This window comes from Perna viridis, chromosome 11 (genome assembly GCF_037379345.1).
Source record: "Perna viridis isolate PV_CMFRI_1.1 ecotype Kerala chromosome 11, ASM3737934v1, whole genome shotgun sequence".
In the NCBI taxonomy this organism is placed as follows: domain Eukaryota; kingdom Metazoa; phylum Mollusca; class Bivalvia; order Mytilida; family Mytilidae; genus Perna; species Perna viridis.
Window position 1 is genome coordinate 5795267 of NC_142455.1, and position 17550 is coordinate 5812816.

The window sequence follows — 17550 nt, forward strand, 5'->3', positions numbered from 1 at the left end:
TTTGTGAATTGTTTTGGTTACTTTATGTTTTTTGATATGTTTGTCAGTTTCCCATGTCTGGTCTTTGTCTCCGGATTTTATTCTTTTGGTTTTCGCTGGAGTTCTGGTTCCCTTGATTACTTATTGTATGACGAAATTTAGGCGAATGTCTATACATTTAAGATCTAGCTCTATGTGCTTATTAAGTACTATGCTATTTAGTGTATCAAGTCAAAAGAAATCCTAATACTCAAATATTTTATCGGTTAATTAATATTTAGCGAGAAACTAACGCGTAAATCTCACAACAACATTCAATTAATAGATAGTATAAAAATGCTAAAACAAGGTACCATTTAGAAACGGGATTCTAATATCGATTATCGCAAGCATATGGCAGTTACCACTGTTTTTTTTAATGAAAAATCCACACCTATACATGTAAATACTGATTAACTTTAAAATTCGCACTGCCCTGGAAGACCCCGACAAAAAGTAATTAATCATGGCAACAGAACGATTACAATTATTCAAAATCAAATAAAAATGTAATGCAAATGTATCATGATACAACGACATACTAATGACCAACAACTCTTGACTATTGACTGTGCATACAATAACTGTGGTGTGGTTTAAATAGTTTTATTAAGTATTAACCATCCCCTGTGATATAAGGTCAAAAATAATTAAAACATCAAACAAATACATCATACAAATCAATTAATAAAACACCCAATTCTCTTGTTGATACACCTAGACATACACCATAAAGTGACAATTAGTGAAAGTTAGTTTAGGTCATATTTAAGAATGGAAATATCATGAAAACTACCTGCATTAAAGATAATCAGGGCAATTAATCTTTGAAAGAATGAATTACAACTTATAGGGAATTATAGTTAATTGACATACTCTACTCTCAATTGTCAATTTTAGCGGTAGAAGAGATACAATCCTGGTTCGATTCATTGATGAATGTGCGTACATTACATGTAAAGATATTGATTACGTAAATGTATGGTAATTTTCTAAAAGGGTTAAACTGTTTGACATACAATTAAACCTCATTCCCAAAATATATACACCAAAACAACGCCGATTAACACATCAAACTGTACAATCTTAATTAGCATGTATCTCACTGATTCCATATACAAACGAAAAAAGTAAAGAAACATAGTAAGGAAAAGTAGGCAAATTAAGGATAACGGAGATAACTATCGAAATCAGTGATATGTTTGTATCATATTCAATTTCATCAAAGCTTTTCAAACATTTACTTGAAATAAAATGAAATCAATGTAAATTATATTTAGACTTTTACATGGAATTAATGTAAATTGATTTACACAAACGAACCAATGACTTGTAGAAGTTATGCCCATTAGGCTAGGTCTACCTGCTTTCCTTTAACAGTTCTAGCACTATATTTGTCATTTCTCTTTCTGAATAACAGCTTCGAGTACACAAATCGTGTTTGAATGTATTTGTCTACAACGGTCTTCAAAGATGCGACGATATTCATTCACAGCTTTTTCTTTATCCTGGTGATCTCGTTCTGTCGATAATCCCGACATCAGCAATTGTGTCAACCATGTCAGATAAGGCAAAATGATTTCTTCTGAAAAGATGTTGAATTATCAAGACGGGAAGAATAAACTAATGATCCATGAGACAACGCTGAGAGGAATAGTTTGTATCGAGAAGCAATACATTTATAATATATTCTAAATTTAATATTTCATAATTGAACAACCAGTAATTGTTCATATAATGAACCATAATGTTGTCTTTATAATATATAGGGAAAATGCGAAATATGACCGTTCATTGTTGTCTTGTCACGCTTGATCGAACTTAAACGTTGTTAAAGGATTAACCCCCAGAACATTTGAACATTCGTTAGCTAATGAGAATCGGAAAGAGAAATACGCGAATTATGATAAAGGTAATACTGCCCCATCAATGAAAAAAGGAAAACTGTTGACCGGGTAAACAGAATAATCAAAGTCAAATAGAAAATAAATGCGGAAGTATGATAATAGTAAAAAAAAAATAATAGGAACATTTGTTGTAACTTAAATTGATTTGTATCGATAAAAATATCTAGAGAACAATAACCCAATACTATTTTTTTTGTAACCAGAAAGTTACATATAATATTTTATCAATTGTATTGTGAAGGAGAAATAAAAAAAATATAGGTTTTAGATGAGTCTCTAATTGAGATTTATGATCTTTTACATGCATGGCTATTACAAAAGTGTGCCTGAGACACGAGTAGAGCACCCGAGAGGTAAGGGCTGGCGTAGGTATTAGTTAAAAAAGCAAATTAACAAAAATACATTTCTATCACAAAAAAAGAAGAAATCTAAGAGATCAATGTTCTTCGGAAAAACGTTACATTTAATAGAAAATCAACCTGTAGCACAGTAATTTATCAATATTATTTCCAACAACCATTTTGGGCTGTTGAATTATTTCGTTTATTTGTTATAATCTGATAATCCATAAATCAGCTACTTTGTAACTGAGGAGGAACAATGCAAAATAATAAACGTAATTTCAAATGAAGAGCAAATTAACTAGCATTTTGAACCAATTTTGGATGAAAAGTATGATTTAAAAAAAACTAAAACACACCCAATACACAATACATAAAAACGTGTCAGGCCATACAAGATACAATCTATTTAAAATAAATGTTTTCCGGTTTAAGAAGTCAATGTTTTTTTCAATATTCATTTCTCATGAAAGTAAGGTGTATAAGTCTCAAAACGTTGTTAACGAGAATAAATCCTGGTCTAATATGTAAAAGAATGTAATTTTGTTACAGAACTTTGAGCGCTATATTAAAGAAAACACCTCTCTTTGTAAAATGTCAATGAAAAATGGCAAATATCTATTTCTATCCGATAAAAATGTTTAAAAAACAATAAACAGTAGATTTTGTTTTGTAATGTTGCGTTTGGAGAACCTGGAAGTAAATGATCCAATGCAGGTCGGTCTTTGGATTTCAATACGTTCTACATCGGAAATTATGGTAAGGAAAATCAACTAACTACGGGACTCACAGACCATACAGCATAAAACGTTATAGGTGTTTCATGTACTAGTTTCGGAAGTGATTGGTATGTCTACGTATGTAGATGATTCCTCATACTTTGTAAAAAATCATTCCAAATCATTTTCCAAATATACAGAGTAAGATGTTTACAAAATGCTGGAATTTTTAATCGACAACACATTTGTCCAGTGTAGTGGCCGTTTTTTTTTTCAATAAACGGTCGACATTCCAATGGGAACAAATTGTGTTCCTTTAATTGCTGACGTATTCCATCACTTTGATGAGGCTGATTTTATAGCTGAACTGACCCGAAAGAAAAAATATCGTTAGATACTTCAATCTCAGTTTCCGATGTATAGATGACGTATTATCTTTAAACAATCCTAATTTCAGGGATTTTATACATCGCAAGAACTTGAGATAAAGGATACCACAGACACCGTAAAGTCAGCCTCATATCTTGACCTTTACTTAGAAATTGATGGTAAAGGAAAACTATTGACCAAATTTTACGACAAACGTGATGACTTTTTATTCATAATTTCCTTTCTTCTATGACAACATCCCTTCAGCACCTGCATATGGAATGTTCAGCCCATGGTCTGGGAGGGTCCACCGTGCAGCCCCCACTCATCAACTTCATGGTGATTTTTTAGGTACCTTTATACCTCCCATTATAAATCAATTGCTTGACCGTCTAAGTCTTCCTGGGATAGCATGAATGAACAAACTAAATATATTTAGATATTATCATGTAGCCAAATGTCTCAGCTTTTCAATGATGCCAAAACAGTTGCGGTAACAATCAGAGTTTAGGGGTAAAGTGAATAAAATTAGAAAATCCCTTTGTTTGCATTTGTGTGTAAATTCTGACTACGAAAATTCGCAAAATTTATCGAAAGAACCCAAGAAGTATAAATTGTGATAATACTAAACAGAAAATACCAAATAAACCATTTTTGTACTGAAGCATAAATGCTATAGGGGTTTTGACATTGAAAAATATATGTCAATTTAAGCAATTTGTCGGCGGGGTAGGGGTACATTTTATTCCTTTTACCCAAAACCCTACGTGTTACCGCAACGGTATTGGTACCATTATAAGGCTGAGACATTAGGCTACATGTTGATACATTCATATGTAAGTTTACTTCTTTTTAAAGACGAAGTTCGTAGAATCAAAATACTCAAAACAAGGATTTTTGCCTTTACTAGGTATAAAAGTAGCCAAAAAATACAAAAATGCTTCAGGTAATTTTTTGGCAACAAAAATATTGTTAAATAGGAGGTATTAGGGTACCTGAAAATCAATTTTTGGTTGATGAGTGGGGTGGGGTGGAGTGTTATCTCAGCCCACGTACTAGTTCATATCACAACTCATACGTTATGCCAGAGCTTGCCGAAACTACGCAGACTTTTTGTATCGCGCTAGAACTCCAACAAATAGGCTTCTGGAACAGGGTTTTGTTGCCATAAGATTGAATTCATCACTACAGATGTTTTATGGTCGTCATCATGAACTCGTGGATCCTTATGGTGTATCCATCGGCCACATGAAAACTGATTTATTCGATGGGTCATTATTTTCCTTTCCTCGTTTGTCCACCTCGGACTTGACTTTTTATGAGCAACTCTGCGGGTGCTTCTAGAAAGGCAGAAGACGCTTACTCTACCTGTACATCTGGTCCATGCTCCCAGTTGTAAGTGGAGTCCGAGTTGCTCATTTGCTTTTGTTACTTTGTTTAAGTTTAAGTTGAAGACTAAACGTTGTATCTTCAAACGGTGCTCGAATTTCATCTTCGCTTCTCTCATACTGCATGAAGTTGATATTTCGTAGTTCTTCCTAGTAATAAACCATATTATAATATAGATAGCAACGATTTATTGAATGGTCCCTTGTAATAAATTTCGATAATTCACTGTGTGAAGTAAAAACTCCCTTTCACACTTCCCCTGCGAAAACATCACTTCACAATTGTCATTCCATCGATCACGAACTTGTAACAAACAACATATTATTAAAATAAAATTATACAAATAGATTCCGTGAATATCCAAATTATTCGGGCCGGACCAAATTCCGTACATTCGTTCAAATTTGGCATTTATCACGATCGGTACTTATAATATATTTCAGTTTTTCACTTAAAAACAATCATATAAACAAAGAATCAAACAAACTTGGTTGGTAATTTGGTGTTTTGATTTCCGTAATTAGACCTTCCGACTTCAACACCCTTCTTGTGCATCACTGCTTTTGTAAAGGAAAAAAAATAAGAACTTTGTTTTAGCAACGTAAAATATTGTTTTAAAAAAACAATAAAAACGGTTTTTTAAAGGATTAGACAAAATCCTATTTCATATCTATTTTGGATCAGTTTAACTTGATAAGCGATGTTTTAAACCTTCAAAATATAGTCGTGCAAGCATAACTGGTAAAAAATTGAAGTCAGTTTTAATAGATTGATCTTTCATCCAGTCCAGTCCAAGTTAACATTAAGTTTAGATCTTAAATCAAAAAGTTACAAAATTTTGGGTTATTTGAATCGCAGAGTGCATGCAGATCTATTGATATTAAAGACGTCATGGTGCTAAGTTCATTAATACTAAATAAACCAACTGTGTTGGTCATAGAAGGTCAACCTTTCTGAAGGCTTATTACAAATTAGCTCATATTGAGAAAAGTACTATTTTAAAAAAAGATAGCCGACGCAGTAAAATTTTGTTCTTTTTACTTATAAGTTTCTACATTTCAGTAACAAAAATTAGTGCATGGTTTCGATACAGTTTTTTCGAACGCCAGTCAGTTATTAGTATTTGGCCCATCGGAAAAAAAAAGAATTTCCATCAGGTGACTTGCGTATCCAACGAAGAGCGCCCTTAAGGTCAAAGGGTAAAAAGCGAAACTATACTGAGTGCGTCGGAAAAAAATGCTAAAGTTTCAATCAAGTACAATGAAATGTGAATCACGAATTTCTATCTGTTTTCAAAGAACTGTTACAAGAACATTGAGCTGCAGTGAATGTTTTCGTCATATGATTTTTTCGCGCATCTAAATCTGCGTGAGAAGTTAATGACAGAAATCGGGAACAAAGACTGTCTACATTTGTCGGTTTATTGAATATATTTTTAACAAAAGACAGGGAATAAAATACACACATTAAGAAAGTAAGAAAAAACAAGTACACAGAAACTGTGTAAACAAGCAAAACAAACTCAACTAAAACATTGATGCAGGCATTGGTAGGCTCAAAATGACAAACTTCATTGTTTCTTTTTATTTAAATAAGACTATATCTATGTTTTTCATTCTTACCTTGGTAATTAACCCAAGCTTATAGATATCAATAAATGTGTACTCGAAAGCTTTTGTGTAAGCCGGATCATGTTTAACAGATCTGATGACAAGATATCCACCTAAAAATAATAATTTTGAAATGAACAAAATTATGGTAAATGAAAACAAAGGGCACTAGAACTTATCGTTTGAAAATGTTTTTTTTTTCAATTCCTTGCTTAATTAAGGAAAGAAAATGGGCTTCGAGAGATCCTAGTAACATGGATATATAATGTGTATAAGTAAGCATAAATTATACGGAACGGGGAAAATAAAAAAAAGATACTTCAATATTTTAAAAGTAATTAAAAATGAATTTTCATTTGATTTTTCACAAAAATCATCGTTGTTTTTCATGCATCTCTTGTATTTGTTCTGATATAAGTCATTTGTCAATCAATGTGAATCATAGTTAACGTTTGAATAAATTAACGTATTCGGTATGTTTTCAGTAAGCAGCGTTCTGTACTAAAAAGTTAGAGAAACCACTAATGACTGTTAAATAATAACACGTTAGAAAATAACATCAGAATTGTGCACTCTCGCAATTTTTCGAAAGTATATATTAAGAGCATAACTCATCCCCATTTGTATTGCTTTTTATGAGCCCTCAGGTATATATCGCTCTCGAATATAACGATCCTTTGGCATATGTATATGTACAAATATATGGCTGATAAAACGTTATTCAAGAACCTATATTTCCTTTCCTGATTTCAGGATTATTTCAAACTTAATTTTAATTACGTATTCATTTTATCATCTATGACATGGCGTGTGTGGGGTTCTTTGCGCTTTTGTTGGATATTATATATCACTTTTTCGAACAGTTTTGTACAATTTGTTGTCTTTTGTTGAAAGGGTACTTCAACTTGCAGTATGAGTTAGATAAAAAAAATATGAACAGGCTCTGGGGAGTATCCATCCTCCCTGTTTTAAGGGCATAACCCAGCTTCTTTATTTTAGAGAAAACTATTCTTTAAGTACGTACGAACCCGTTTCATCGTTATCGTTTATAATTGGTATCAACTGCTGTTAGCAATATCTTATTATAAATGATACGTCAGTCGAAACGGTTTACAGGTTTACATGTAATTACAATAATGAAACTGATACCGATTTTCATTTCTTCATATCTTTGGGTTAGAAAATGTCTCCAGTCACTTGCAGCCTGGTCTTTCATCCACTGCCTTTCTGTCTCAGTTGCAGTATGCCATCCTATCCCGTTTTCTATTCTTCCCCTGTAAAGATGAATTTAAGTTTAATAAAATGTCTTTCGCCGTTTTTGTTTTTGTTTTTGTTTTTTTCCTCAAACTAACTGCATTCCTCATAGTGTCTTCAAAATTTTGGCAGAAGCCGTATTTGATTGATAAAACTATAAAACGTACAACTTTACGGATTTTTATCTTTGTAAAACTAGTTACTTTTGTCAGACAATATTTATTTTTCATTTTCAAAGTTCTTTACATGAGGGTTTTACATGTCACCTTTTCCCCAATACCTTAAATGCGCGATTTTACCTAAATTGGCTATCAAGAGAATTGAAGTGGGTTGGTCATTGATGCAAATAACTTTACCATTTTTGTCCTCAAACAAATACGAAGTTTCTAAGCCCTATCTAGTTATTCTTACTTTGTTAAAATTAGTATTGCATATGTACTAGTGCATAAGTCCAGAAAATCTTTTGGGAGACATCTTTCGAACATATCACACGGATTCATCAATATGTGTACAGTCATTCCTTCATCTTTTAATGCTAATTGAAAAATTTACATAATTGATTTATTTTTGTAAATGTCGAAGAATTCATTCTTCTTTCATAAATGTCTCCAGATGTTTAATCAGATTGCATATACTGATAATTAAATATATGTTAATTCAAAGTTAATTGGGGATTCTTTTTGTTTTTGTTTTGTTTTTTGTTTTGTTTTGTTTTGTTTTGTTTTTTTTTTTGGGGGGGGGGGGTGTTTCAAAGTTAAATTTGAAAAAACGACAGTACAAAACATACTCGAATTCTTGAGATGTATAAAATAAGTAAACGAAGATATAAATCATCTGACACCTAGAAAAAGGCACAACGGATATCTTTAAGAGCACTTGAAAGGTTCGTGAACTGTCCAACTTGATAACTATAGTTTCCATAAATGTTGGTCGTTAAATTACGGAAATCTTACCCCTGACCTTCTTGCTTAATACGTTATAATCAAATCCAGGTAAGTCATTGAATATGAGTGTCAATTCTCCAGAATAATCTTTGCTCTTTAAAAAATCTAAACAAAAGATATATATACCAGATTCTACTGGAACTCTGTTTAGTCAATTTGAAAATATAGACACATTTGAGGAGGTAGAACAATGGTAAAGAAAACAAATCTTACAAATCATTCAAACGATTGTATTAACCATTTAACATCAATCTCATGTAAGCATCAACGTTACTTGGACTGATTTCAATCTGTTTCAAAAGAAGTTTTGAAAGGCTTTGGTGAAATTGAATAATACAAACATATCACTTATTTTAAGACTTATGTCCCTTTCCTACGGTCTACCTCCGTAATATGAACAGAACTTGTTCACGTTTAAAGTTTAGCAATGCAATGAATCTATTCAATTTTCAATTTTAACATGAGACCACAGTAAGAAATATGAGTCCACTCACTTGAAACTGGTTTGCTTTTCGACAATAAATTATTGGAATTCAACTCAAAATAAATCAAAACTACTTGCTTCAGACGATTGGTACTGAATGATTTTACGGATACGTTGAAACATGACATGTAGTTTATGTTAAAGTCATATGCATAAAGTGTTTCATTTTCAACACCCTAATATCATAAACTGATCGAATGAAGATGACAGTATTTATTTGCAAAAAATACAAATTTGCACTGGTCTGGTCGTGGAAGCTAGTTAAATATTGAAAGACTTGCCCATCACGCTTTATTGTCCTCTACCTGTTTTCTTATGTAATTTATATGTGCAAGTATAATCAATTTGGAAACATGTTTTCATCCAGACAGGCATGTTATATCCAATTATTCATGAACTGATATATTTACTGATATATACTGGCCTTTGTCCCTGGATTACATTCTTTTGATTTCTGGCTCTAATGATTACTCTTATTTCAGCTTAACAAAAAACATCTTGTATCTTATTCGACATTCTACCAATAATGTGTTTCAAAAACGGGATGACGTTTCCACCATCAGAGGTACCGAGGTCAGCTATCACCAAACTTGTAGTTTTTTCTTTCGTAAGATTTTCTGAAATATTACCAAATATTGTGAATTTGATAAATCACCGAAAAAAATGTAGAACAGTAGCTTTGTACAAATAAAAAATACTAATTAACGTTTTGAAGTGAAATATGAAACAAATCAGTATAATATTGTATAAATTTTTATATTTTTTTTATATGTTCCACAATCATATAATGCAATACAGTTTTGTTTAACGTTATTTTAGTCTTAAATATATAATGGAGACAATAAAAAGTACATTATTATCTATTTCAAGAGATTCGACCAGATAACTCAGCCTTTCTAAAAAATAACATTTGCTGAGTACCCTACGCTTCGTTGATTTGAATTAGGATTATTACTGCATTAACAATAAAGAATCCCGCAATCACAACTTCGTTTGTATGACCTTTAATACACTAACTATCTTCCCTGTATTATAAAAAAAAGGATGAACGTCTGTCCCTAGAGTGCGTTTAAACGCATAATAAACGAATGATACAGTTTGTATTTGAGTCATGCATATAACTAAAACTACTATATGTATTAAATCTGTCAGTGATTGGCTATCTACGTGAAAGAACACATATGTAGAAGGTGTTTTTAACATAAAGTATAGCAGGTAGTTTTAACTTCATACTCTTTTTGACATTTGACAGTTGATAAGACTCTCCAAAGGTGATTCAAAGATCAATAATTGTCTTTCTCCTCTAAGTTGCCAAGTCATTCTAGTATTTCGTCTGATTATTAAGTTTCTTCTGCTTCAAACGGAAAGACATTCTTCTTTTTTTTTTAAATTAATAATGTTATCAAAATCATTTTTTATTATTGGCTGGCATTACGCAATGTCTTTATGGTACTTACTATACAGTTTAATCATCTGGATGGCTCTTTAACATTGACCCAGATAAGCGATTCAAGCCCCTAGCTACAAGGCTGTGCTGTTTACCTCTTTTAACGGTATTAAAGTAAGCGTATTTTCTATGCATAAATAAATTTAGATTAAGTATGACCTTACTCATAATATACACGCAAATCATTAAATATTTACTTGTCAAAGAGAATACACAACCACAAATTAGTTATATATATTCATGTTAATTGTGCTACTTTCGATTTTAACTTGTATACACATTACAATGGAGTCTCTAATATGTATGATTGATTGATTGTTGGGGTTTAACGCCCGGGCAGCAATATTTCAGCTATATTCAGGCGATGTACATGAAATGGGTGATAAAATGAAAAAAATGGGATGGGACACAAGGATAATAGGGTCGACAAATTCTGATTGCCACTGGAAAAAGGGAGAGGTGGGTAAGTTATTTAGCGTCCTGTGGCGGGGCCCTACGGTTCCTATTCCGGGAGAATACCACTACAAGGTTCTTTAACGTGCGAGGAACGTGGCACCTTTCCAAACACATTGCACCACTATGGTTTGCGGTCAGGTTTTCCGTAGTATGACCTGACGACCCCAGCATGTAACGTGCCAGGGTTACCCCATTCCATCACCTGGGGCACGCAACCCAGTTGCTCTGTGGGCAGAACGTCCTGACCCCCGGCCAGGGTCCTGAGCACTATTTAGTCGCCTTTTACGGTAAGCTTAGCGCTGCTGCGGGTCTATTTTTTTGCCACTCGGACCCGTACGGGGCCTCTAATATATAAGTCACAAACGGATATGATATGATAACTGAATGCAGAAACTAATTAAAGATGATAGAAAGTGATCAGCTTTACTTTGGCATAGTGAAATATGTTGAATGAAACGTACATATGATTATGACTTTTGGTATCGCCCAAATAATTAGATGGACTCTTCCAAACGTGATATAAAAGCATTTGTATTTTTCCAAAAACGAAAAATAAAAAATGATAAATCTACATTTCTACTATATAAAAAGTCATTCTAGATTACAGTCCATGATTGTTTGAAGCAAACGGTCTCTATTTTAACATGTTATTAATTTGATTGAGCACTTGATAATAGTACGATATTGCAAATCGGATAAATGTACGTTATAGGTATCTCGCAGTTTTTTTGGCAAATCTTATCTTACAACTACGGACTTTCTTGTTTTCTTGGGGATACGTTTCTTCTGCTATGGCAAGCGATTATGTATGTCGTCAATAGACATTGTCTTTGACTGGTACTACATCTCCTATATAAATGTTAACATGTTCATTGAGTCCATTAACGGCGGAAGAGTAATCAAGGGAACCAAGGTTAAAGCGGTAATCAAAAAATTGTAATCCAGGGACGAAGATCAGACATGGAAAGCAGACATACACAACAAAGAACATAAAGTAACTAAAATCATACATACAAAGTAACAAAAGCAAATGAGTCTCCACTAAACACTGGGAGCATGGACCTGGTGCACCGGTAGCGTAAGCGTCTTTTGCTTTTCTAGAAACACCCACCGAGTTGCTCATATAAAGTCAAGTCCGGGGTAGACAAACGAGGAAAGGAAAACCATGACCCGTTGAATAAATCTGTTTTCATGGTGCTGATGGATACACCATAACGATCCACGAGTTCATGATGACGACCATAAAACTTCTGTAGTGATGACTTCAATCTTGTAGCAACTTAACCCTGTTCCAGAAGCCTATACAAACATTCTGCTTAGTTTCGGCAAGCTCTGGCATAACGTATGAGTTGTGATATGAACACTCCAATACCGAAGGTGCCGAAGGGATGTTGCCACAGATGTTCCCATTGGAATGCCGACCGTTTTTTGAAAAACACGTCCACCACACTGGACAAACATGTTGTCAATCAAAAATTCCAGCATTTTGTAAACATCTTCCTCTGTATATTTGGAAGATGATTTGGAAATATTTCTTACAAAGTATGAGGAATCTCTACCAAGAACTATATATTTGTATCTAGGTGTACCATCTTTTTTGGAAAAATAACGATGTATAATGTTTTTAAGTCGGGATTTTAACTAAGTATGGGAAATAGAAGTATACAGTGTTGAAAAATCATAGGTTTTAATGCTATTATATTCAGATAATAGTCTTGAACTGATTGTCTCCAAAAGATCTTTCGAATTTTCTGTTAGCTAGTTCCGTCTTGCCGGCAACTACTGATTTTCCAGGGACCAAAACAATCCACTTCTAAACTTATAATGCTTGGACTTTTTCAGTTTTTCATCGACTCCTGAACTGGTCGGAAATATACTGAACGAACTTCCTATGTTTCTTGTAAATGTCAGCTTTGCGCACCCTTTGTCCAGGATTGATATTTTAATGAAGCTTTTGCATCAGAAGCAAAGATGGCGATAACGGTGTCGGAGTATCGGCATCCAATGTTGGTGCTGTTAGAGGCCTTGAGGTCATGATTGCTGATTCTACAGAGAGAAACGTTACGAGCATTTCATGTGTGAATTTGTTTCGACGATGATCCATGAGAAGACAATTTATTAAACGACGAGTGACACCGATGAGTCTCTCCCATACTACTCTCATTTGCTAAGCATAAAGCGGTTAAATTGCCGGACGGTTTTGTTTTAATATAGAAAATCCTTGACTCGGACATATTCAACGTTGGTCACCTGTATTCTTAGGTCATCGTTTCACCTAACAAATTTTGTGCTTATATCTCATCTGAATATCGTAACAGGTCTTATGGTTGATACAAATCTACGTAAAGCCACGACGAAAGAGGATGAGCTGATTGCTTTAGTGTGAACAGCTCGTGTAGTTAAACATGTGAATATTACAGCCAAGCTCCGTTAGCTAGTCTCGTTTTGCCGGCAACTACTGATTTTCCAGGGACCAAAACAATCCACTTCTTCTCGTGTAAATGGAGGTCCGGGTTGAAGTCAGTCTGTTGGAAGATCAGACCTCTTCTATTCGCCAAAAGGTCTCCTTAACTTGCGGCATCTAAAACATTTATGTATGACATGAGAGGTTTTGTTTTTGTAATCCAAATTCCAATAGTTCCTCCGGTGATTTGACGATTTTGGTGCTTGGCAAGATCGTGGTAATGACGAATTATTACGTAAGATGTGGGTATTTCCATTAACGAGAACTAGATTCCTTTAAAGAGCAGATGATGTTCAGTTACGTAGTCTTCCTCCGACCCTTAACAGTCCATTTGCGTCTAGGAACAGGAAAAGACGATTGAACTTGACATAGACAACTATATGCCCTTTAATAGAAAGTATGTCTCATCCTTGTACACGTCGTGGTGTGCTTGTAAGAACTAGCAACATGTAGCAAGATTTCTCAATATTAAGAATTTTTCAAAGCATGCACTTGGTCGATGTTTTTTTAGTTTCAGTCATGTAAACTGAGATGGTCTGTCTGAATTCTTTGTCGTGCTCCGGGTCTTGTAATCGAAAGATTTCCATAATGAGTTTTTTTCATGTCCGCTTCACGTATGCCACGTGTGCTTTGATCGGCTGGAGTTTTCAACGTGGAAGTGCAATTTCATTGATTTGGTGTACTAAATGTATCGATTGGCAACATAACTATAGAAGTGCTACGTGTCGTTGTTGATATATCATATTATTATATTTCATGTCAATATGCTGAATTTTTATTGGTTCATACATAATTGTAGAATCGATTGGTATCGTTGTTGATATATCATATTATTATGCTTCATGTCAATATGCTGAATTTTTATTGGTTCATACATAATTGTAGAATCGATTGGTATCGTTGTTGATATATCATATACTTATACTTCATGTCAATATGCTGAAATTTTATCGGTTCAATACGAGGGTAATATTCTGTTCTATCACATGTCTCAGAGGGTGATTATTGTAATGTCTATTGCCATCTCGTAAAAGGCTAAACTGGTTCGGGTAAAAATTAGTTACTAGTTCAGTGTCAGGTTGGCGTTTGAAGGAATTTATATGCAGAAGGACTGTTATGACGATCGATTGATAAATTAATTTCACCAGGAAATGTAGTATTTTTTTTGGTTATGATGCCAATTCTACTTCACTCAAACAATGCTATTAGTATTATCCAGTTAAAAAGTCACGGAGTTTGGAATTGGAAAATGTTCAAATGAGAATTTGTTGTTAAATTTCCATACACCGCATTAATGACATTTTAAGTTTTTGTTTTGTTGTTGTTCATTCTGCCACGGAAATACATACGGTAACAGTTGGATTTAATAAATATATACAAGTAAATAAAAGCCGAGAACAAAACTTCTTTTCATTGAAAAATTATCATTTCATGTGTAAAACTGAAACAAATATAGAAACGTATGTCCTATCACCTCAATGTTTGAGGAACCCCTGCTAGCATCCCCTTTTTTCTGAAAGGTGTATGATCCAAAATTGACCTGAACGAAAATAAACAAGTAAAGCCAAACATACAAAACTTATTGTTATGGCTTACTTAGAAAAATAATGACAATGGAACATACAGTATAACAAAATAAATATCATATACGTTAGAGAGTGACAGAGTTTGTTACCCCTTGAACATATAATGCCACCCTCGGCTACGCCTCTATCACCTCCTTACCTCTGTATCATTTATATAGTACGACCTTGCTGTCTGAATAAAACCTGAAGTATCATGTTTTTTTTCTAAATTGTGTCAGCTAATTCGGTTGAACGTACGACAGAACGAAATTCTAAACGTAAAATGGTGTGTTCAAATGTTGGTTACACTTTTGAGTTCACGAGAGAGAGAGGAAAACTGATTTCTAGTATGTTTGATGAGTTCCTGACGAGTGAGTATGCTACCTCAGTTATTACCTTTTCTGACGCAACGCAAAATGTATAGACAATTTTTTTTCAGAGAAGTGAGTAAGGCTAAATGTAAGTTGATCCAGGTTTTGTAAAGAGGCTGTCCATCAATTCCAATTGCTGTGGTTTTCTACAGGCAACGGTTCATCCAATCGTTGGTTATTTTGATTAAATCTGTCTTCTAGTATTAATGGGCTTAAGAATCCGAACGGATCGTAAATAGATTTGATGATAGACAAAACTTCTCGCCTTGAGAAATACTTTTCGTTATCTGTTCTTTCGAATATAAGAAAATCAGTTTCTAGATTCCATCTTATTCCAAGACAGCGTTGAGGCGGTAAAGTGGCAGAATTGTCAAAATATAGATATTCAAAATCCTATGCTAAATCTTCTGACAGAAAATTTCTTACGACGTTGTTGTTATTTGATGCGATTTTATACAATCTGATGTTTCATTTATTTTGAAGTACTTTTTGATTTTTCTTTAGTAAGTTGATTGCATCATCAGTGGTTGGTAACGAGAACAGTCCGTCATCCACGAGAAATTCATTTTCTACAAACTTGATAGCCCCTGATGCCGCTAATCGTAAGCCTCATGTTTCGATTGACGGTGATGCAGTGTTGCCAAATATGTGACCTCAGAAGAAGTGGTTTCATGTGGCTTTGCCGTTGGTAGAATCAATACCTGAGGCCAGATCATGAATATCGTAAAGTTTTATGCTTTTCTTTATCCGATAATTTTGAGAATTTTACTGCTCGTCTCCCTATGGCAGCTTCCAACATCTCTAAATAGCCATATCCCTATTCTAGTCATCTCCAGACTTTCGAGGCCTCGTGCTGGATAGTCGCTGTTTGCTCAGTACATATCGTTTTGACTTAGTACCATTCTATTTAACTAGACGATCCAATTATTCAATTGGTCTTGCTGACAGTTCATGCATCACAGTGCGGAATGACGATTTCCATGTATGGAAGGTCTCTGGTTTGTCGTCTTATTGAAACTCATTTACCTTTGGGTACAGTAATTTAATGGATTCTGTGAGTTACCTCACAGACAGTTATTACATCTGCTGCGTCATCTGTGTAATCTGAAATTCCTTTCATCTTAATGACAGGTTTTTAATCTGTTTGGCGATGGTTCTTGTGTTTTAGTATAGTTCATATCCCCTGTCCCTGTCTATTCTTGCAAAAGCTCCTCTACCTTCTTTAGTCAAGTCTGACATCGTGAGATATAGCTTATTTATAGGGTAATCCTGAGAAAAACGGGGTGATCGGTAGACCATCTTAAAGAAAAAAAAGAAACAACGTCAAAATATCAAAATTAAACAAAAAATGACATTGAACAGTATTAAATGCAGTTTAATCTGACTATCATAACGGTTAAAATAACAACAAAATTGATAAAGTGTATAAACGTGGTGAGTAAACAAAGTAATGACCTAATTACACGTGTAGCGAGGATTACAGAATAATCTATTTTTTTTCTTAACGTGAGTGCCGAAGAATGAAATAAAGTACAAGGCGCAGGTAACAATGCAAGTAAATTTAGAGAAAAAAACAAAACTAAAGGAAAATGAGAATTTCGAAATATAACCAAACCACAATGTAGTTTTTGAATTTCGTCCCTACCCAGGTAACACAAACCTTTTTGAAAACATTCTTTTAATGACATATTGGAGGTGCTAAAAACGTTCCATAGAAACATTATTTTAAAATTACAAAACAATTTCTAAACAGAAAAAAACCCAGTATAGACACATTTCAAACAGATTTTGATAGAACGTAAAGAGTGATCTGTACTCATAAATAAATGTTTTAAAAATGTTTTGTCAAACATTCTAAACAAACATATCAAAAACTTTTTCAAAATGTTTTTTTTTATCATTTTTGACATTAACCATTAAGAAAGTCAGGAAAAACATTTTAGTCAAATTTATATCGAAACGTTCTTAAAAATGTTAAACAGAAACACGTTACACCAAAACGACGTTATAATTGTTTTAAACTTGCATAAAAAGTGGTAATAAATCATTTGATAAAAAATTCTAAGTTTAAAAGTAAAAACATCGAATAGACTTTGAAGCAGTGATTATAAAGAGAAATAAAATAAAAAATCAAAGTGTTGAATTCAAATCAGGAGTACCTGTACAAAACACGTAATTTGATATTGTCTGCTGAACGCATAACATGAAGTTC

At 33.6% G+C, this 17550-nt stretch overlaps 1 protein-coding gene across 1 annotated transcript in view; it reads right to left on the minus strand.

Moving 5' to 3' along the window:
- Positions 1-4769: 4769 nt before the first annotated feature.
- The window catches only part of LOC148602721 (uncharacterized), a 31163-nt gene continuing 18382 nt past the window's right edge, over positions 4770-17550 (minus strand). Inside the window, exons 5-11 of the mRNA XM_088553306.1 lie at positions 10493-16637; positions 9557-9652; positions 8561-8656; positions 8019-8142; positions 7503-7627; positions 6366-6466; positions 4770-4892 (exon numbers count right to left, since the gene is read on the minus strand). Of these exons, the coding sequence (XP_088409432.1) occupies positions 4770-4892; positions 6366-6466; positions 7503-7627; positions 8019-8142; positions 8561-8656; positions 9557-9652; positions 10493-10508 (681 nt within the window). The 5' untranslated portion in view covers positions 10509-16637. The remainder of the gene's footprint in view (positions 4893-6365; positions 6467-7502; positions 7628-8018; positions 8143-8560; positions 8657-9556; positions 9653-10492; positions 16638-17550) is intronic.